Below are 22262 nucleotides of genomic sequence, written 5' to 3'. Positions count from 1 at the left end.
TCGGCCCTGTATGAAAAATTATGCCGATATATCTTGCCGATAAGAGGAATACATGAACTCACATGTGCTCAGGGTGTGCTAGCGATTAGATCACGTCAGCAGTGTGGCTCATTCCTGAAGCAAAATTTTGTCTGAATGATGATTAGATTCACTGTTTGGATCGCTGCATTTAATCTGTGAAAGCACGTACAGAATGACGTGTTCGGTGTGTGATCGTGTAAACAGTAATAGCACGTGCGGTGGCAGCAGTGACAGCCTCCCCCGGGTCCTAACGCCCGCTCTGTAAGGAGTTTTAAGCTGTAGGGGGCGCTGTTGGCCTACTTCTAATTAAATTCAAAGTAAAATAGCCTACACAAATAACATTTAGACTATGTTTCTGATTAAATAAAGCAGTAACTGACGTCATAAAATAATGAGTATGTTTTGATTTAAAGGTCAGAAGCTATAGCTTACATGAAAAAAATCACAAACATGACACTTGTAAATTAAATAATTTTATATATACTGATTTATTCATTAATGTGTAATATGTTTTATTTTTTAAACAAATCATAAGCTTAAAGATTTTCAGAATTTTTACAACTCTTTTGCGTTAGACCATCTACAAATGTTAAATCTTAAAATAAAATGTTAGGGTTAACTACATCTTTCTGGGAAAAAAATGCAGCGATTGATATATAGTTTATTTATAGTTATTTTCAAAGCTTCAATGTACTGTCAAAAAAACCTTCATTATTGTTTATTTAATTCTAACAAATAAGTTCTTGTTAAAAACTAACCAAAATTAAAAATATTTTGCTTATAATTTCTGCACAGGAGAGACTTGGTGTTGTTTCCAAACAAAAGGAAATATATCAGTATCGGTATCGGTACCGGCCAAAATGAGTTGAAAAATATCGGCATATCGGATATCGGCAAAAATCCAATATCGTGCATCCCTAAAATTATTAAAACATTATAGTTGAATGAGTCAGTGTGAATGAGCCTTTACTGATCGGTTTGATGGGATACAAAAAAGGCTGGGAAACACTGATGTAGATAATTAATTTAGCTCTCTTAAAGGAATAGTGCACCCAAAGATAAAAATTCTGTCATTAATTACTTAACTTCATGTCGTTCCAAACCCTTAAGACCTTAATTAATCTTCGGAACACAAATTGACACATTTTTGAAGAAATCCGAGAGCTGTCAGACCCTGCATAGACGTTGTGGTACTCTTGTGAACGCACATCGAAGACCAACTCGACCAGAAATTGTTGAATAAAGTTATTTTTGTTTTCTTCGCGCACAAAAAGTATTCGCATGGCTTCATAAAATTACTTTTGAACCGCTGATGTCACATGGACTATTTTAACGATATCCTTAATACCTTTCTGGGCCTTAAACGTGGTAGTTCTGTTGCTGTCTATGCAGTGTCAGAAAACTCTCGGATTTCATCAAAAACATCTTAATTTGTGTTCCAAAGATGAGCGAAGGTCTGGTTTGTAATTAATGACAGAATTTTCATTTTTGGGTGAACTATCCCTTTAACATCCATTGCTATAGTGAATCTCTAATAATCATCGCAGGTACAGGTGGTTCACAGTTTTCCTACTGTGTTGCATGGTGAGAACTGCTCTGTTACATAACGTTCTTTTTCCTCGGTAACCAAAGGGAGCCGACCAATGAACATCAAGCTCCCCCCGCCCCCATATTTTTTTTCTCCAGCCCTTGCCACACTGTGTTTGAGGATAAGCCATAAAAGTGTCAGGGATCCCAGAAATACGGCCAAATTAGCCTGACACACAGTTGTCTCGTGAGTGGACGTCGTAAAATTCCAGAGAAATGGGCGTTTCGCATTCTTCACGCGGACAGCAGGAATCCTCCATCGGGAGCCTGGGAATTTTTTTTTCTTCTCTGAATAGGCACATTGTGGAAGAGCGCAGATCGTAACATGTCATTTCTCTGTTTGCTCTCCGAAGGTCTGTGCAGTCATGTTTTCTCGAAGCAGCTCCAGACCGGACACAATGCAGCAGGAAACTCTATAGAAAGGGGCCTTGACATGTTTCCTTCATCTAGCTACGAGGCCTGAGCTGCATACGGTCAGCAGAGCTTTGTTAGCATTGAAGGGGTGGCCCTAAGGGGGGAAATAAAACCCAGCCTGCTTTCACTTTCTGTGAGCGAAGGGGATCCATGTCTCTTTTTTTTTTGATAAGTGCCCAACGCTACAGTAGATTCCTCTTTCCCACCCCCATCCCGCTCACTTCACTCCTCCCCCTTTCCCCTCACTACTCTCTCTGCAGTGGAAATGAACTCCTTACTATAGATATAAGGGTGAAGATGAGGTTTACAGCGAATTTCCAAGGCTGCTTGCAAGACAGCCTCCTGGACAGCCGCCAACATTCTGCAAGTCCTCTCTAGCCAACCAGAATTCCTGTTGGGAACCACCTGACCCCAAGAAAAAAAGAGACTCACACGTTGGATTTAAAGTGCCGAGTGCAGGCGTGTATGGGTAGGTCGGCTGGCTTGTTTGTTGTTGATAGCGCAGGGGACAGTGTGCATGTCTGAGTAGACTTGCTGGAGGAGGAATATGCTGACTTCAGGTATTTCCAGGAGACTTGTTACGGACCATCTGCCCCGGGTAGCTTAAAGGAAACCCATCTCTTTAAAACCAGAGTGCCGGACCGGGCTTAAAACATTGCAAGTACAAGACAAAATTCTTTGCTTAAAATTTTTTTTTTTCTAGCCTGTATGCAATCACAGGGGGATAGCAGAGAGCTGAATGTATTTCCTGTTTTACTGCCTCTGCAGGATGTTTTGCATAGGGCATATCTTTGGCTTTGTTAACGTTTGAAAGTTTATACTAGGCTTTTAAGTGTGCCTTGATCTAATAGTGTGCATTTTGTGATTATTTATACATTAGGGTTGTAGAGACGTAGCATGTTTTAGCTCAAACTAATGCTTTTAGGCTTAGTTTAAAAGGAAAGTTTTGCTTTTGAGCTTGAAAACAAAGATAATAAGCTTTTTCAGTCTGTCGGTACCGCAAACACGTAAAACTGGCAGCGGTTGTCGCTTGTGTTGAAACGGAAATGTGGTGCGTGTCTTTTTAAGGATATGCAAATATGAATGAACCGAGTGAACCCGGGAAGCGCGTGTGATTAGTGCACTGCCAGCGCTCGCTCGTACTCTGAGTCAAGGCTGCACAGACTGAAGCAGGCAGACTTTTGCACTTCAGCTTTTGAAGATTCATTCGCAATTTAAGGAAATAACAGATTTTAGACTAAAATATTTTTGCGCAGCTTGAGGTGAACAAATAAAGAGAAGGCTTTAAAAAACTTTAACATTAAGGCACTTAGACTAAGGCTCATTTAGCATGCCTGACCTCTGCTGCACTACTAATTACTGAGTCTTTAATGGACCCAGAACAATCGCAAACTAAATGCATCCTCTATTCTTTGGACTTGGGAGGCTAAAAAGTTAACAGCCTTTGTTCGGTCTCTCACAAAGTCACATCAAAATAAATGCGATTGTCACACAGTGGTGATAGCCATTCAACCCCTGCCTGTTGGAATTTCAGTGTGCACTGCTGTGCTGCCGGCATTTGAATTAAATCACACTGTTTCCTCGTATTGTTCAAAAAAGTTTAAGGGAACAGTATTTATTAAACATTGTTTGTTTGGAAACCGTTCATGATGTTTTTTATGCGCTGCAGACTGACTGTCCGTCAGCTGTGTTCAACAAGTTTGGCTTTTTACAGTTAAAATAAATAAATGAATAGAAATATAGAATTTTATTAAATTAAAAATAATATTAATATATTGTTTTATAACTTTGTATAATTGCTATGGTACAATAGCTCACCCCAAAATAAAAATCTGCTGAAAATGTACTCACCCTCAAGCCATCCGAGATGTAGATGAGTTTGTTTCTGTATCGGAACAGATTTGGAGAAATTTATCATTACATCACTTTAGCATTACATCACTTGCTCACCAATGAATCCTCTGCAGTGAATGGGTGCCGTCAGAATGAGAGTCCAAACAGCTGATAAAAACATCACAATAACATCAGTTAACATCTTATGAAGTGAAAAGCTACATGTTTGTAGTAAACAATTCCATCATAAAGGCTTGTTTAACTTCAAAACATTGCTTCTGGCTAAAACACATGTAATCCATAATAACGCTTCCTTCAGTGAAAATGTTTTTTGTTTTTTTTTCTGAATCAGGAGAGAAATATGCACAGATCACACACTGTTTACAAGTGAAAACAGTCCAAAACAGTTATGTAAACAAATATGTAGGTGGATTTTGATGTGAAAGGACATCAGGGGATGGACTTTTTGACTGGAGGAAGCATTATTGTGGATTATGGACTGGTATTTTGGCCAGAAGCGACGGTTTACATTTTTTTGTGTGAAGCTTTTCACTTCACAAGTTGTTCATTGATGGACTGGAGTCATGTGGATTACTTGTGGATTATTATGAGGGTTTTGTTAGCTGTTTGAATAACAACAGCTTCATTCTGACAGCACACATTCACTGCAGAGGATCCATTGGTAATCAAATGTAATGCTAAATTTCTCCAAATCGGTTGTAATGAGATAAACTTTTAAGAAAATGTTCATTTTGGGGAGAACTATTCCTTTTTTAAATAAATACATTTATACTTACAGGCCTATATTATCATTTTTGCTAACATTTTTATAATTTATAAATTTTTATAATTTTGTAATTTATTTTTTATAATTGTATTTGATAATTTATTGAAATATTAATATTAAGCAATATTTATTATGTTTCTTTCTTCCCTAAAAAGCTATGTTGTATAGCATGCGCTGTGTCATAATACTGATTTGTTTGTAATTTTCAACCCAAACTAATGCTTCCAAGGCTATCATTCTATCATTAATGTTAGCTTGTTGGCATATTTAAATGATCACAATTAGCAACTACAATCCTCAGTTTATCACAGAAGCCAAATATTGAAATTTGTCAGGCATAAAAGTGTGACAAAACAAATGTATGACATAGTAACAATGTGGCATTGGTCTGAGTGCAAATTAAACTTCCATTAGCTGGCCCGAAAGTCTCTTACATTTGCCCCAGGCTGTCCTTATGATCATAAATCATAAAAGTATATAGTTTTTTTTAGTAATGCTGTTTTTTCATCCCTATGTCATATGAACAGCAACACATTCAAAGGCCTAACATGCAAAATAATAGGCCTGCAGGCATCCATGTGCAGTAGCTGATCATGGAATTGAATCGAATCGTCATGGTATATAAAAAATTACAATAAGGTTGGAAAAAAGAATTTGCCAGAGGAGCTTTTCTTGGAAAAGAGGCTTGGTTGATCATTGTAATGTGGAGAGCAGCTTAAGGCCATGGGTGTTTCCTTTCAGATATAGGTAGCGCTCCTAAAGGCTATGCTGTCCTATAATACAGCACACCAGCTTTAACATAGAGCTTAAAAAACATTCTCTCACAAGGTTACTTCTTACCTTTCAGTATTGGATTTATGTGTACTGTGTTGAAGAGCTTTAACTGAAGAGGTTAGTTTATCACTTAGTTCTGTAAGCTTCTGTATTATTCTATGTGGCAATTTTTGGCTTAAGTGAAAGTACTGCATTATAGATACCATTACAGTACATCCACATTTTTAGTCCCATAGTGGCTTAAAAGTAAGTTTTCTTAGTGCTTATGCTGAGATTTACATGTCATTACTTCAGTGGCTGGAGGATATTCTTTGTTAGTTAGAAATGTAAGACTAGTACTAGTTTCAGAAACATTTTCTCTAAATACATCTCAAGATCTGTGTTTTTAGTATTTTAAATTTGCTTTTTATCTTTTGGACAGCCATGTAGCAAACTAGGCCAATAAATGGGTAACTTTCAACTTTTCATGCTTTTTAATAATCTTTATCTTTATAAATGCATTTATTCAGCATTTATTCAAATTGATTCCAACAGTACAGCTTGCTGTACTTGTTGCTGTTTGTTGTTGTATTTTTTTCTTTGGACTTTTATAAATACGCTGGTTATCTGGTTATTTTAAGCTCTCTGTTGTGGATGACACAGCTTATATATCTTCTTATTCCTGAGCTGGGCCTTGTGTTTGTGGCTGACAAAAGGGCCTTTCGCACCGCTTTAGTTCCAGAACTAAATGTACAGTACTAAAGTACTGGGACGATTTTGCGCGAACTATTTCCCAGTACCATTTAAAGGGTTGCATTCGCACAGACAGTGTACGTAAGACGGTCGACACACAGTGACGTCATTTGTGTGCGGCGTTCAACAACGGAAACAAAGAACAACGTTAACAACAGGAGGATGGAGGACGCTGTGATCGGAGCGGTGTTTTTGTTGTCTCGCGGGTTTCACAATAATGGACATGAAATGTCGACGTATAGGCTACGTAAAGCGATTGAAAGAACGGGAAGGAGGACTAAGAATCTCCAACGACAACTGGCAGTGCTACATTTTATACAAGTGCATGCACTTCAGCGTCCGTCCATATATCGCTGTTGTCCATACTTGCGAAATAAGTTGACACAATGTTTACAGTATGTTTACACGGCGTTCGGGTGAGGGCGGGGTCTCCAGAGTAGGAGCTAATTTGGTTCTCGAAAAAGGCAGTCAGGTACTAAAAAAGCACCCAGTTCCGGCGGTGCGAAAACGGCAAAAAGTGGGTAGTTCCACAATTAGTTCTGGTACTATGAAAAGGTTCCTGCGGTGCGAAAGGCCCTAAAGACTGTAAAGTACTGTACTCCTGAAACCCTCCCTCAATTTCAAGAGCCAGACTCGCTACAGTGAGGCCCCCGAAGAGGGGCATTTACAGCTGGGGGGGAAAAAAACACGTCCAGAAGCAAATCTCCACTTATAGCCGCAGTGCTTTCCTCTCCTCCACCAGTTTTTGTGGAGTCAGTTTTCTACTGATTTCTTCATTTTTATGTAGAAATAACCCTTTCCTCCTTCATGAGTCGACATTCTTCTCTCCCTGTCACTGTATAATTTGATACACAATAGTTGCCTGCAGTATTGGCTGCCTCTGTCATTATTTATGATCGGTTTTGACAATCCTGTAGTATCTATGATAGCTTTGACAACTTAAGGTTTTTTTTCAAGCTAGTCAGAAGTTATGTGTGGGTTTTATATCAAAAGCAGGCATTTTTACTCTTCATCAATCACATAGGGTGAGTTCGGCTTGTTGTGTGGAATGTAAATTGTGTACATTTAGAGCGAACAGAGCCGCAAGCATGTGAGTTGGAATTAGTCGTGGGTAGCTCAAGATAATATTTTCTTTAGATAAGGGTTTCAGATTTCAATTATATTCTGATTTAATCCTGTTTATATGCTTGGCTTGAAATGATTGGACTAAGATTACATTAATGATAACTCAAGCCACTGGTGTATGACAGAAAATCTTATATATGGTATAAGTAATTGTACATTTTGGTGACAGCGGACATCATAATGTAGTTATTTTTTATAGAAATTCAACAAAAAATGCTTTATATATTGAATAACAGTGATGTGATGTCTAGTATTAAATGTAGTGATTTAAAGTCAGTGTAAAGAGAATTCTGAGAATTGTTTCTAAACACATTATAAATGTTAGAAGTGTATTGCAGAAACACATTACAAAGACTCTGAAGTATGTAGTACTGAATCGTGGAGTTAAACCGTTAAACAGTTTTTCACCAATTCTGTGTTCAGGATTTTTTGGGCGGGGCTAAAACGGTGGCTCGATGACGCAATGGAAACACTATCACCGCCCCTAACACTATAATAACTACTGCGTATTAGCGTCAGAAGAAAAAAAAAATACCATTCTGTTGCAGACCGAGTGGGATGAGGTTGATTCTCGGGTAGCTGAATTGGATTCTGGCTCTGGAGGCTCAAACATGTATGGATGTATAAATCCAATTAAGCTACTAGAGGTAGCATCAGTAGCATCCATTCAGGTTGTAGCGGTATTTGACAGTTGAGAGAGATGGCCGCTTTCCCGCGAGTGGGTGTGGTTTCAGTGCCGACAGCAGACACGCCCCCAGCATTTGAGAGCAGAGAGTCCTGCTTATTTTTCCAAGATTTTTATAACCTATTTTATTTACTTGGCGGTTTTTTTTATCATTCAAATTTAGCTGGGTGGTTAATAACACATTTTTCTGTTGTGTGACAAACTCAGAACACATATTTTAATATCGCTTTACAAAGACTTTAAATACTTTTGTTGTGAAAAGTATTGCATTAATTACAAAAAAATCATAACAAGTGAATGAAAACAGTGTAAAACTATTTTCCACATAAATATATCTGATATGGTATAAACGGTGTAGCAACGTCTCAGTGTTACTACCATTTCATTGTATGTAACAGTGGGTCTCAACATTTGTGACTCCCCCATTGTCAAATTCAATATTCAAAGGAGTCTCTGCGCAGGCTGTGATAATTCCTCTTGTAAATCCGCTGAAATGAAGACAAAAATACATGCAAATAATTAATAGTACTTAATGATTTTAAACTTTAGAGCATCGTTTCTTTAAATTAAACAAAAAATTAATATTTTACAAAGGAAAAAAAATTGGATGCTGAATTTGTTACAGATATTTTTTGTAACTTTGTAAAAAAAAACAACAACTTTGATCAGACAAAGTTTTACTTTTTAAAAGCTGTTGCCACTTTGGTTGCTACTACTTTAATCTAATGAATATCTAGTTAAGTACAATATGGAGTCCCCCAAGGCTCTGTATTATGTCCTCTGTAGTTTTCCTGGTCCCAGAATGTTTAGATGTCTCCCTATTTAACACACTAATGAGCTGATGAGTTGAATCAGGTATTTTTATTAATAAGACAAATAAAACATTCTAGTGGAAACATCAGGAAACTTGGAATTAGCTTTTGTTGGTATGTTAATGATGCAGCTTTATATTTCCTCTATACCACATACCCCAGTTTTCCAAGTTGAAGTAAGCACACTGAAGAGGTGGTACAGTTGACAGCAATTTCCTTCTGTTAAATTCTGACAAACAGCTTATATTCATTGAAATATTGCTGCTCAAATGCAATTTGTGCCTAGATAAATGAATTGTTGTATCATCTTATACACTTAAGGACCTGAGTGTTACACTTGATTGCAATTTGTCCTTTGAAAACCACATTTCCAGAGTTTTTAGAACAGTATTCTTCAACCTGAGAAATATTGCTAAGTTACAAAACATGCTTTGCTTGTTGGTTTTGAAATGACATGGATTACAAAAGACACTATACATATTTAAAAATTAGACATTATGCAGCTCCCTTGGAAGTTTATTTAGGCTCAGTTGAGAACTACTGGTATATACCATCACACCGCCTAGTACTGCAGAGATAAATAGATGCACATATGCACAAAACCACTTGCATACACTTAAATACTCTTTCCACAGTCAACCGCTGTCAAAGACAAACAGCCTGGCACATATGGCCCAGCTCATCGAAGCAGCCAGTGAAGCTATACAGATATTTATAAACTACAGTGGGGCCTCTTGATTTGAGGCCACATGTTTCTACTCCACACTCATCCTGTCTATTCATGCACACTCATGAGCTCTTGGCTCCAGAGCTTCTCTCCCCCCTTTGCTGGCTTATATGAATGTATAGCCACTATAATGGAGGGAGTGAGCTAAAGAGAGACATAAGGAGAGCTTTCTGGGGATGGATCCAACCGTTTTCTTCGTACACAGACACACACACACACACACACACACACTGGCGACTCTGCCAGGTTCACGTGTGTGTGAGTGAAATTGGAGACGGAGATGGACCCCAGCAGCAGAGAAAGTACAGCTGTGAAAGAGGTTCACGTGCGAGTGAGCGAGAACGAGAGGACGAGAGAGGTGCAGCTGTTAGGGATTTGCTGTGAGCTGCTTAAGTCATGGCTTGGCTCGTGTCCTCTGTTTTTGACCTAAAAGCTTAGAGTCAGGTTGGACAAACTCGCTGAACTCTCCAGCACGCATCCATCTCAGCCACGGGGGGAGCTCTCATTGTTACGAAGTGATCGCACACAGCTTTCACCGCAATGAAAAGGGGACTGTTTTCACAGGTTTCTGCCACTTATCACACTCAAAGGGGCGGCACTTGTGCTTTATCAAAAGGATGGGGATATTTGTGTTGGCACGTGGGATTAAAGTGCTATAATCAAACCGAGTAGTCACCATTACTCAAGTGCTGAACTGTGCTATTCTCAGGAAAGCCACTGCTGTTCCATGTGCTTTACCTCCTCCTCTTCCTGTCCCGCTGTTCCCTACGTTGCAGGCAGAGAAGAAGGCAAAACTGGTGTCTGTGATGAACTCAATGGAAGACCATGGCGAGGTAGAGTCGGAGCCTCAAAAAGACAGCTCCATAATCACCGTCCCACTACCCTTTCCTCCACCGACGCCACCAACGCAGCAGCAACCGCCACAGCCTCAAGCTCAACCTCAGACCAACCTCAAATCCCAGCCTTCTCCCCAGCAACAACCTCCACCATTCCAACAGCAACAGCAGCCTACGGACCCAGCCTCTCCAACTGTTGCCACCACCCCAGAGCCCGTGTCTATAGGGGACGGAGACAAGACCTCACCCAAGTCCACTGACACAGAGTCGGAGTACGAGGTACGAGTAACTTCCTTGAGATCTTGGTGACTTGGGTTTGATAATTTAGAAATATTGTGTACTTACATTCTGTAGTTTGGGTGGTTGGTTCTGCAGTTGTGGCTTATTTGGTTAGCCGGATAAGTTTTGGGATAAATGTGGGATTTTCCCTTTTTCAAATTTACTTTTGTTATCAAAGTAAAATTTCCAACATTTGACACCTGCTTGCTGATAGGATAATTATTCTCAGAGAAATCCCAGGATTATGCAATGTTATCTTGTAAGTTATCCAGCTAACCAGATTCGAAATCCAGGTTTAAACAGTGAGGCCTGTCTTCTGCTGGAGGGTTTGTTTCATATGAAATCTGGGAGTAATTTGAAACTATACTAAAACTAATGTAGTACAGCTCTTTGCCTTAAAGGGATAGTTCACCCAAAAATGAAAATTCTGTCATTAATTACTCACCCTTGTTCCAAACCCGTAAGACCTTCGTTCATCTTCGGAACACAAATTAAGATATTTTTGATGACATCCGAGAGCTTTCTGACCCTGCATAGACAGCAAGGGAACTGACACGTTCAAGGCCCAAAAAGGTGGTAAGGACATCGTTAAAATAGTCCATGTGACATCAGTGGTTCAACCGTAATGTTATGAAGCTACGAGAATACTTTTTGTTTGCAAAGAAAACAAAAATAACAACTTTATTCAACAATTTCTTCTCCTCCGTGTCAGACTTCGATGTGCGTTCATGAGAGTACCACGACACATGCGTGTGCATTCCTCTGCTTGCAAACAAGGTGCAGTGCATCAGGATTCTACATTCTACAGGATTCTACAACGCTGGCTCCTGTGTCAGCAACACCACATGTATGCGTCGTGGTACTCTCGTGAACACGTGTCAAAAACTGACAGGGATAAGAAGAAATTGTTGAATAAAGCTGTTATTTTTGTTTTCTTTGCACACAAAAAGTATTCTCCAGGGTCAGAAAGCTCTCGGATTTCATCAAAAATATCTTAATTTGTGTTCAGAAGATGAATGAAGGTCTTACAGGTTTGGAACGACATGAGGGTGAGTAATTAATGATAGAATTTACATTTTTGGGTGAACTATACCTTTAAGGTGCGGTCATTAGTGAAGCTTCTGTAAAATTATGTGGGCAAAATAGGTCCACTGTCTATTGTCAGTAGTATAGGGATGAAGCACAGCTCACATAGAAGACACTTTCAAACCAAGTAGCTTGCTGTTGGTCATCTCGGCGAATCTATGTGACCAACTCGAAACCACTGTGAAATTTGTGTAGGAAAACCTTCCATTTATAGCAATCGCCACAGAGTTACCATACAGGCTGAAAGTCAAGACAGTAAAAATAATTAAAGATCATTATAATTATAATAAAGATAATCCTGTGTTTGTATATTGCAGGATGGTAGAGGTTTCAGCATCGGTGAGCTTGTGTGGGGAAAGTTACGAGGATTCTCCTGGTGGCCCGGCCGGATTGTATCCTGGTTAATGACTGGACGCAGCCGGGCGGCTGAGGGCACTAGATGGGTCATGTGGTTCGGTGACGGCAAGTTTTCTGTGGTGAGTTTGTATTCACTCTTACAGCACATGGTGTAAAACAAGTTAAATCTTAAATTAATGACTTTAATTTTCAGGAAACAATGCAATTTAAAGGGATAGTTCAACCAAACATGAAAATTATGCCATCATTTACTTACCTTCAAGTTGTTCCAAGCCTGTATGAGTTTCCTTCCGCTGTTCAACACAAAGGAAGATATTTTAAAGAATGTTGGTAGCCAAACAGTTGCTGGTAGCTATTACATTCCATAGTAGGAAAAAAATACTTTGGAAGTCAATGGCTACAAGCAGCTATTTGATAGAAAATATCTTCTTTTGTATTCAGCAGAAGAAAGAAATTCATACAGGTTTGAAACAACATAAGGGTGAGTAAATAATGACAAAATTTTCATTTTTGGGTGAACTATCCCTTAAACTTTCATAACAGAATTTGTTGACAGTAAGGGACAAGTCATAATTTTCTCTGGTACTCAACAGCATGCTACCATTGTTGTCGATAGAGGTTGTATTGTAACCCGGAACATCCCTCTAAATGTTTTGTTTCATTTTTTTCCCGGTAGGTCTGTGTTGAGAAACTGTTGCCTTTAAGTTCCTTCCACAACGCCTTTCACCAGCCAACCTACAATAAACAACCAATGTACAAGAAAGCCATCTTTGAAGTGCTACAGGTAGGAATTTGTTTGTGGTACAAATCGAGGATTGAACAAATCAGATCTTCTCTAGTTTATTGTTATATTCCAAGCAAAAATCTCTCTAAAGAAAATGTTTGAATGGTGTGCTTTGCAGGTAGCCAGCACTAGAGCAGGCAAAACCTTCCTCATATGCCCGGAGAGTGACGACACTGACACTTCTAAGTCAGTAGACATGCAAAACAAACAGATGATTGAATGGGCCATGACGGGATTTCAACCCACAGGACCTAAAGGTCTAGAGCCGCCTGAAGGTAAGACTGCTGTTGTTTCATATTGATATCTTCTTGTTTGGCTAAGGAAAATGTCAAGCTTGTTGAAAGGGATAGTTCACCCAGAAATTAATATTCTGTCATTTACTCAATTTCATGTGCTGCTATTTTTTTAGTAGAACGCAGAGACTTTTGCTTCTTTTTCAGTGGAACACAAACTTATGGGGTTTTCATGCAACTCTGTTAGAACGACAGTCTATAATGACTTAATTTGTTAAAGGGTTAGTTCACCCAGAAATGAAAATTCTGTGATTAATTACTCTTTCATTAATTACCCTCATGTTGTTCCAAGGTAGTAAGGACATCGTTAAAATAGTCCATGTGACATCAACGTTTCAAGCTTAATGTTATGAAGCTACGTCAGAATGCCGACTCCTGCATCAGCAGCACCACACGCATGCATGGTACTCTTGTGAATGCGTGTCGAAGACTGACATGGAAGAGAAGAAATGTTGAATAAAGTTATTTTATTTTATTTTGCACACAAAATGTATTCTAATTAAAGATGAACCACTGATGTCACATGGACTATTTTTAACGATGTCCTTAATACCTTTCTGGGCCTTGAACGTAGTAGTACAGTTGCTAACTATGGAGGGTTAGAAAGCTCTTGGATTTCATAAAAATATCTTAATTTGTGTTCCCGAGATGAGCAAAGGTCTTACGGGTTTGGAGCAACAAGAGGGTGAGTAATTAATAACAGAATTTTCATTTTTGGGTGAACTGTCCCTTTAAGCTCCAAAAAACAACAAACAAACAAACACAAAAAGCACCATAAAAGTGGTCCATATGATTCATGTGACGCATCTTCTGAATTCATTAATATAGCTTTGCGTGAGAATCAGAATAAAATTGAATCCATTATAACTTCCCCTCTAGTGAGCTGTTAACTTAAAAACCACTGTGACCGAATCACTGATTCAGGCGAGTTGAATGTAATGATGATACATAATGATGTATTTTGTTAGGATGGGACAATATTTGGCCGAGATACAACTATTTGAAAATCTGGAATCTGAGGGTGCAAAAAAATCTAAATATTGAGAAAATCGCCTACACACGGCTCGAAAGCAGCGGAGCTTTTATTATGCCACAGTCGACCGCTTCCACTCCTTCCGGTCATGCGTATGTGGGGAAAAAAAGCAGCGCTGTTTTATCATACTAGATACATTTGAAAGGTCTGTTATAATGCTACTCTGTGCGGTCGTCACCGGTCTATTAAAACGAACAACATATTAAAGCGTCTTTGGTGTTTCCATGTTTTCTACAAAACAAAACCAGAAATCGAGGGGTTATGACGTCATTGGCAGGTGACACTATGGACACGCTCCGTGACACTAGTTAAAATTGCTTATTTCTCTGGATTTAAACATTCTTCGAAACATTTGGGATAATGTAAGTACACAAGTCAGCAAAATATATAACACTGTTCTAGTGGTTTTTGGATATTTTAATAAAAAAATCTTACATATTGTGCCTTTAAGATTGGTTTTGTGGTCCAGGGTCACATTTGTTCACAACTCCATGACTCAATTGTATGGGTTGCACCAATTCTTGTGTCGACAGCTCATTGGAGGGCAAGGTTTCAGTGATTAATGAATTACATTTCTGTCTGGTTTTCCCACAAAGCCCATGTGGCTCAAGACGATTTGGAATATAGCGAACAAGTCATAAGGACCATGTTAATTATCCTTTTCTTTTAATGAACTGTCATTGTATGGAAAAGATATGCATGCAGATTCTTCAAAATTTCACGTTTTGTTAATCACTTTTGATTTTTGGGTAATTTCTTTCCGTTATTTCCAAGTTTTTCCATGCTAGTGAGTTCATGCTGACTTTAAGGTAAAGGTTTAAATTCAGTTTTTTGTTGTTGTTAACCAGAAATGTGCAAACCGGTGAGATTTCTGATGGACAGTTCCTCGGTTCAGAGATTTTGGAGAATTTTGTCTTTTAAGATCTCTTGTAGATGCTTACTAGATGTTGATCCATTAAGCTTGTACACATGCCAGCCTGCCAGGAATTAAGCTCTGTTACTGGTTAAATCAAAACGATCCTGACTGCCGGACGTTTACAGAGACACACCGCATTATCCATTAACCAATAGCTATACGTACCATTGTGCCTTTTTCAGAGGAACGTAACCCCTACAAGGAAGTATATCCAGAGATGTGGGTGGAGCCAGAGGCGGCGGCCTACACACCCACACCAGCAAAAAAGCCCCGCAAGAGCACAGCCACAGAGAAACCCAAGGTCAAAGACATCATCGACGAGCGGACTCGAGGTGAGCGGATACTCTCACTGAACCAGGTCACACACACCTGTGTAAACACACACCCGCACATGCTAAATCAGGATTAGCGCTCTCATCTACTCAGCCAGCAGAGTAAACACAAGAGGGTGTGTCTGGAACTATGACAGGGGTCTCGTCTAATCCTACAAGTTTAAAGAGACGTGTTTTGTATTGAATTGTGGCAATGAAATGTGACGTGAAATGTGTTCAAACATAGCTTTAAAATGGCACTTTCACCTACGTGTTGTTCAGTTGTTGTTGTTATAATACATGCTAAAGATTTCAAAATTACTTCCCATGTTTTAGGGCAGGAAAACCTAACCGTAGTAATAAAGAGACGAGCTGTTAAATCAGCAGGGAGCTTTATTAAACACTCAAACAGAGGAAAACTGGAGCAGTCTTGCACCATCTCCTTTGTGGGTTACATGTAGAGCCAAGAGTTTCACTTCACTTGCAACAGTTTTGGTAGTTACAAATGGCTTTATATTTCACCTTAGTTATAACACCTGCTTAATATTTAATGAAAACAATTAAAAAGTGGTGCAATAAAAATCTCATTAAAAATATTTAAATTATAGTATACATAATATAACATGCACTACCGTTCAATAGTTTGTACTGTTCAAAAAGAGTAATATTGTGAAATACTGTTACAATTTAAATGAGCCGTTTTCCATTTAAATATATTTTAAAATGTAATTTATTTCTGTGATTGTAAAGCTGAATTGAAGAAACATCAGTTGTGCTGCTTAATGTTTTTGTGGAAACCGTGATACGTTTTTTTTTTTCCAGGATTCTTTGATAAATAGAAAGTTCAAAAGAAGAAAATTTTTTTAAATATAATTTTTTTTGTAATATTATAAATGTCTTTACTGTCACTTTTAAAAGTATTAATTTCTTTAAAAAAAAATGAAATCTGTAAACGGTAGTGTATTCTTTTTTTAACTATAGCACTGTTGCTGCTTTGGTACAATGTGTATTGCAAAAGGCATTATGCAAATTGAAATTGAACATTTAGATACATTTATTTGAATTTAATGTTTCACTATACCACTGCAAAACATCCAAAAAAAATGACAAAGAAGCAAATCTAATAACTGCTGTTTTGGTGACACTTTTGAACTAATGTCAACTAGTATGATGAACTAGTATGTACAATTGTCAGTGTGGCAACTGGAATAATTGACTCCAAACCTTGCATTAATTTTTAATCCAGTTCATCACTGAAGATTTTCAATTATTCAGCTGTCCATCATCAATTATTTCTGACATGTAATATATTTAATATGTAGTACCACTACAATTAGCAGCATTATATCAGTTAATAAAAATTATGGCATGCTATTCTATGGCAGTGTTTTGACTATTAAATAATTTAATTGTCGAGGTGATGTAAATGCAAACCACTGAAATTTCCATTCAACAAGATGTCAAGTTGAATTAGGCCAAATGTGTGAAACACTGGGAGGTTTTCCAGTTTTTAAATGTAACATTTATAAATGTTGTTTTTCAGAGAGGCTTGTATACGAAGTTCGTCAGAAATGTAGAAACATTGAAGGTATGTGTTACACATACAGATTGAGATGTGTTTCATAACAGGCTGTCTGTCAGTGTTAGAGCCTCTGCTAAAATCTCTCTCTCACTTTGAACACTTCCAGACATCTGCATCTCCTGTGGCAGCCTTAATGTTTCCCTGGAGCACCCACTCTTCATTGGAGGAATGTGCCAAAGCTGTAAGGTAAAAGCCAGGAAATTCCTGCTTCCTACTTCCTTGAGGGCTGCTTTATATGCCTGATTGTAATTTTATCATGTCCATTCGCATTATTGGCAGATTTTTTTGTCTGTGACTTGAAAACAATTGTTACATACTGTATGCTGTACATGATCATTTGCATTGCAAAACATTCATTAAAAAAAGTACCGAGACAAATGGAGTCAATCAAAAAGATGTTGGCTGTAAGTTATGCTAAAGTTAGAGTATGATAATTGTAATGCCATCTTTAAATATATATTCTACATATCTTGCTCTCAAAGTTAATTCATGTAATTATATTGAAATAAATAGTTTTACTGGAACTAATTGCATAAAGTATGGATGCTAAGTATATTGGAAGCATATCAAATATCAAGTTATATTTTTATTTATTTTTAAAATAATTGATCATATAGTGTACGCTTAATTGTGGACATTCATTTTGATTTATTTTTATTTCTCATACTGTGCATTATAATGTGATTACTAAAGCCGAAAACCACAGATTTGAGTTTAAAACAACTACATTCTCACCTGAAATACTGTTAAATCTACATTTCATGACACAATAACAGTAATATTTAAAAAAATATATGCGAATATATGGTGGTTGAAATACAATGCTGCATGAACTCAACCAATCAGCATGTTCAGCGCCCAAGTCCCGCCACCGAAAGTTCCGGACCTTTGAAAAATGACTACCAGGGCAGGGCAGAGCAGGGACTTTCTGAGGGGCACATTTTTACACGGAATTTTATTTAGATCCTGGTTCCTGCGGTGGAAACAGACCGAGTACCGCCGCAAAGTCCCTAGTTCCTGGGGAAAGTTCCTGCAGTGGAATATGCTAAAGTTAGAGTATGATAATTGTAATGCCATCTTTAAATATATATTCTACATATCTTGCTCTCAAAGTTAATTCATGTAATTATATTGAAATAAATAGTTTTACTGGAACTAATTGCATAAAGTATGGATGCTAAGTATATTGGAAGCATATCAAATATCAAGTTATATTTTTATTTATTTTTAAAATAATTGATCATATAGTGTACGCTTAATTGTGGACATTCATTTTGATTTATTTTTATTTCTCATACTGTGCATTATAATGTGATTACTAAAGCCGATTTTCCACTGAAACAATAACAATTGATTTGTTTTATTTATTTAGTGAACACTTTTTAATATCAACCATTTAACGTTTATCATTTTAATACTGGACAGAATTCTTATTGCTCCATCCATAGCATTTAATTATGAAATTAATAGTGCTGTCAAACGATTTATCACATCCAAAATAAACGTTTTTGTTTACACAATGTGTGTGTATTGTGTATACTTATTATGTATATATAAATACACACACATAAAGCATATATTTTGGAAAATATTTACATGTATTTACATGTATATATTTATATTCATATAATTTATATCTTATATAAATATATTCAATATATAAACGTTACATATTTTTCTTAAATATATAAATGCATGTGTGTGTATTTATATGTACATAATAAATATACACAGTACACATGCATATATTATGTAAACAAAAACTTTTATTTTGGATGCGATTAATCGCGATTAATTGTTTGACAGCACTAGAAATTAAATGAGATTAAAATATTTTAATGGATTGACTTTACCCTGCTTGCTAATATATTGTATATATTTATGTTTTAAAAAATGAAACACAATCAAATATAAATGCTAAACTACCACCAAACTTGCTCCTCTAATCTTGAACTCTTTTGTAATGGCAAGTGTTTTTCATTTGTCAACCACATATGCCCAGTATTCCTTGATACGAATGAATTAATATTTGAAGTGTTTGTCCTTTTATAGAACTGCTTCCTAGAATGTGCGTATCAATACGATGACGATGGCTACCAGTCCTATTGTACTATCTGCTGTGGAGGGAGAGAAGTGCTCATGTGTGGAAACAATAACTGTTGCAGGTGAGACAGACTGTCGGCAGTGAGCTATGATGTATTATTTCCATTTTCTACCTCAATCCTGCATTGATTCCTCCATTATATCTTTGTTCTCCTGCAGGTGTTTCTGTGTGGAGTGTGTGGATCTGTTGGTGGGGCCCGGCGCGGCGCAGGCAGCTATTAAAGAAGATCCGTGGAACTGCTATATGTGTGGGCCGAAGGCTCAATACGGCCTGCTGGAGCGCAGAGCGGATTGGCCTTGCAGACTGCAGCACTTCTTTGCCAACAATCACGATCAGGACTTTGTAAGTGGCACCTTAAAAAGCCCCACCTTAATCACCACTGACCAATCCTACCTTAGCAACTGTTACTCTCCATTATATTATCAGACAAGCTCTCCGGTTCACTGTGTTAAGCATTAGCCTTGAATCTACATCATTTTTAATCACATAATGTGCAACTGAATGATTCTTTAAAGACAAAACAAAGTCCTTTTCCAATGTCACACTTGATTCCAGCCTGTGTATGAATAATATACATTACCATTCAAAAGTTTTGGGTTAATAAAATGTATTGTATGTTTTTAAAAGAAGTCTCTTACGCTCACCAAAGCTGCATTTACTTAATCAAAAATACATGGAAAAACTGTAATATTGTGAAATATGATTACAGATTATTTTCTGTTTTAATATATTTTCAAGTGTAATTTATTCCTCTAAAGGCAAAGCTGGATTTTCAGCATCATTACTCCAGACATCAGTGTCACATGATCCATCAGAAATCATTCTAAAATGTTGATTTGGTGTTCAAGAAACATTTATTATTATCAATGTTGAAAACAGTTGTTACTAGAAATCTTTTGTAACATTATAGATGTCTTTACTGTCACTTTTGATTCATTTAATGCTTTATTGCTGAATAGAAGTATTAGTTTCTTAAAAAAAATACAAAAATTGTACAGACCCCAAATTTTTTGAACTGTACTGTACAATTAATTTTTACAGCTTCATAAGCACTTTAGTCTAAAATACACTGTTCAAATCTTCACTTCCTTCCTGTGGGACATTCTGAAGCTTGTCTGAGTGAACAACAGTCAGAATTCTCATGGAAAGTCTGGCAATATCAGGAAATGTTCAATTTGTAATTCCCAGGCCTGGAAAAGTCATGGAAATATGAAGTAAATATAAATTTTTATGTTCATATGCAGCTCTAGAAATGACAGTGGCAATAAATTACTCTTTGAGTGCAATCTCTATAAAAAGTTCTATCCAGTAATCAGGACTGACTGAAATGGAAAGTAATGGAAAAGTTGTGGAAACTTTTAACAGTAACCATAGGGTTAATAGAGATCATTTTGGAATCACATTGTGAAATCATTTTGAAGCGCCACAATATGTCTAAAGATTACCAACCCTAATAAATATGTATTTTGTTTTCTTATTTCCATTTCACAGCCATAAATACTGCATTGTTTGAACAGCTGTGAGCATTTTAATCAAAACTGGTGTGGTTTACAGTACAAATGTGAATGATTTGAGAGTTTTATTATGTAATTATATGACTCCTAAACCATTTGCTTTCCAGACCATGTGAAAGAGCAGCTTGGCTAACGGCCAGTGTGCTGAAGAGCAGCCAGAGAGTGTTACAGTCACTGTGCTTTGTGCATTGAGTACACTTCTTAACATCATAGAGTTTTAGCTTACACACTCCACTCTTTAAATGGATTACAGTACAGGTTAGCGAGTGTTTGCTATTGTTAGCGTTATTGAATACTAAGACGTTTAACAAAGACCACAGATAAGCATCCACACTTAATCACAAGAAAATGGTTAATGAAACTGGCCTGTGATACTACGTTTATTGTACAGGCGCTCAACAATAACCCCTTGTTACTGGACTGGTTTAACGTAAAGGCCTCTTTGTTAGTTACAGACAATATGTACAGACAGGTGCTCTTTCATTACCAGAGCAGTGTGTTTTAAAGGCCTCTCTCTCTCTGTTCGTCTTGTCTGTCTCTCATCCACCCTCCTTTTTTTACTCCTCCTTTCTTCTCTTTCAGGAACCACCGAGGCTTTACCCTCCGGTTTTGGCAGAGAACAGAAAAGCCATTCGCGTCCTGTCACTTTTTGATGGGATCGCAACAGGTTAGTGAAGAATGTCCGCCCTTCCTGTCATCCTCTCAGCAGAAAATAGTGCTGATCACCTTACACTCATCCTGGCTTTTAAAGTGCACTTAGCTTAACTGTTATACTGGCTGCTCGTCGACACTGCTGTACCGCTCACGTTCTAATGTTTGATTTTTACAGTGGGGATTAACTGCATTCGCAGTTTTGACCCTCTAGACCAGGGTTCCTCAATAGGCGGCCCGCGGGCCACATCCGGCCCGTGAGAGAAAAAAGTTTGGCCCGCGCTAATTTCAAATAATGTGGTATGAAAATCCAAACACAGCATCAGAAAGCTACATTAACTTACATCGTGTCTACACTGGACTCGAGCGGTGCGGCACGACGCAATAAAATACAAGAACTTGTTATAATCAGTGATGCTGTCTTGGATGCGGCGCGACACGACAAATCCCCAACAGTAAACTGCTGACTTATAACGTACTGACACAACGTTCAAATGATTTGCAATGCTTTGTCACGTCCAGTGTAGATACAATCTGACAGCAAAAACATGGAGAGTGTGTAGAAAAGAAAAGTGGACACGGAAAATAGATGATTCAAATGTGAATGTACTGAAGAGTTTTGAGTGAGTGAGTGAGTGAGTGACTGATATCTTTGTTATGGAATACACGTGTTGGTTCGCAGCGAGTTCACAGTTTTAACGTACAAGTTTGCTTTAATTTATTTTCAAGATCTGAGGTAAAATATCTATTGTTGCTTTCACTATGGCTATAAAGATAATGCAAAATAATATTGAAACTCACATTAGACACTTTTAACATTGAATAAAGCACATAATCATTAGACTACCTGAGATTATCACTGTCATATTTTGTATGTTGTTCCTGCCGCGACGTTGCAGAAAATAAAAACCGTTCCTAAAATAGAATCCCATGTCGCTTATTGTCACGTGTCGCTGTTGCGGGTGGTTAGGACAAAAACTACATGGAAAAGATCGCTTTTTATCGCGTCACGTCCCGTC

The 22262-nt window shown here is 37.6% G+C and overlaps 1 protein-coding gene across 7 annotated transcripts in view; it reads left to right on the top strand.

Annotated features, from left to right (window-relative positions):
* Positions 1 to 22262, top strand: part of dnmt3ab (DNA (cytosine-5-)-methyltransferase 3 alpha b) — a 60519-nt gene that overhangs the window by 32073 nt on the left and 6184 nt on the right. For 5 of the 7 annotated variants that reach the window (XM_016475462.1, XM_016475460.1, XM_016475461.1 and 2 more), the window contains exons 7-16: positions 10259 to 10612; positions 12016 to 12174; positions 12732 to 12839; positions 12958 to 13114; positions 15264 to 15413; positions 16936 to 16980; positions 17081 to 17160; positions 19027 to 19139; positions 19237 to 19420; positions 21175 to 21259. In XM_016475462.1, the coding sequence (XP_016330948.1) occupies positions 10259 to 10612; positions 12016 to 12174; positions 12732 to 12839; positions 12958 to 13114; positions 15264 to 15413; positions 16936 to 16980; positions 17081 to 17160; positions 19027 to 19139; positions 19237 to 19420; positions 21175 to 21259 (1435 nt within the window). The remainder of the gene's footprint in view (positions 1 to 10258; positions 10613 to 12015; positions 12175 to 12731; positions 12840 to 12957; positions 13115 to 15263; positions 15414 to 16935; positions 16981 to 17080; positions 17161 to 19026; positions 19140 to 19236; positions 19421 to 21174; positions 21260 to 22262) is intronic. The other 2 variants (XM_016475463.1, XM_016475467.1) reach the window with 1 other exon arrangement.

This window comes from Sinocyclocheilus anshuiensis, unplaced genomic scaffold (assembly GCF_001515605.1).
Source record: "Sinocyclocheilus anshuiensis isolate Anshui unplaced genomic scaffold, SAMN03320099.WGS_v1.1 scaffold676, whole genome shotgun sequence".
NCBI classification, from domain to species: domain Eukaryota; kingdom Metazoa; phylum Chordata; class Actinopteri; order Cypriniformes; family Cyprinidae; genus Sinocyclocheilus; species Sinocyclocheilus anshuiensis.
This window is presented reverse-complemented; position numbering and strand designations above follow the sequence as displayed.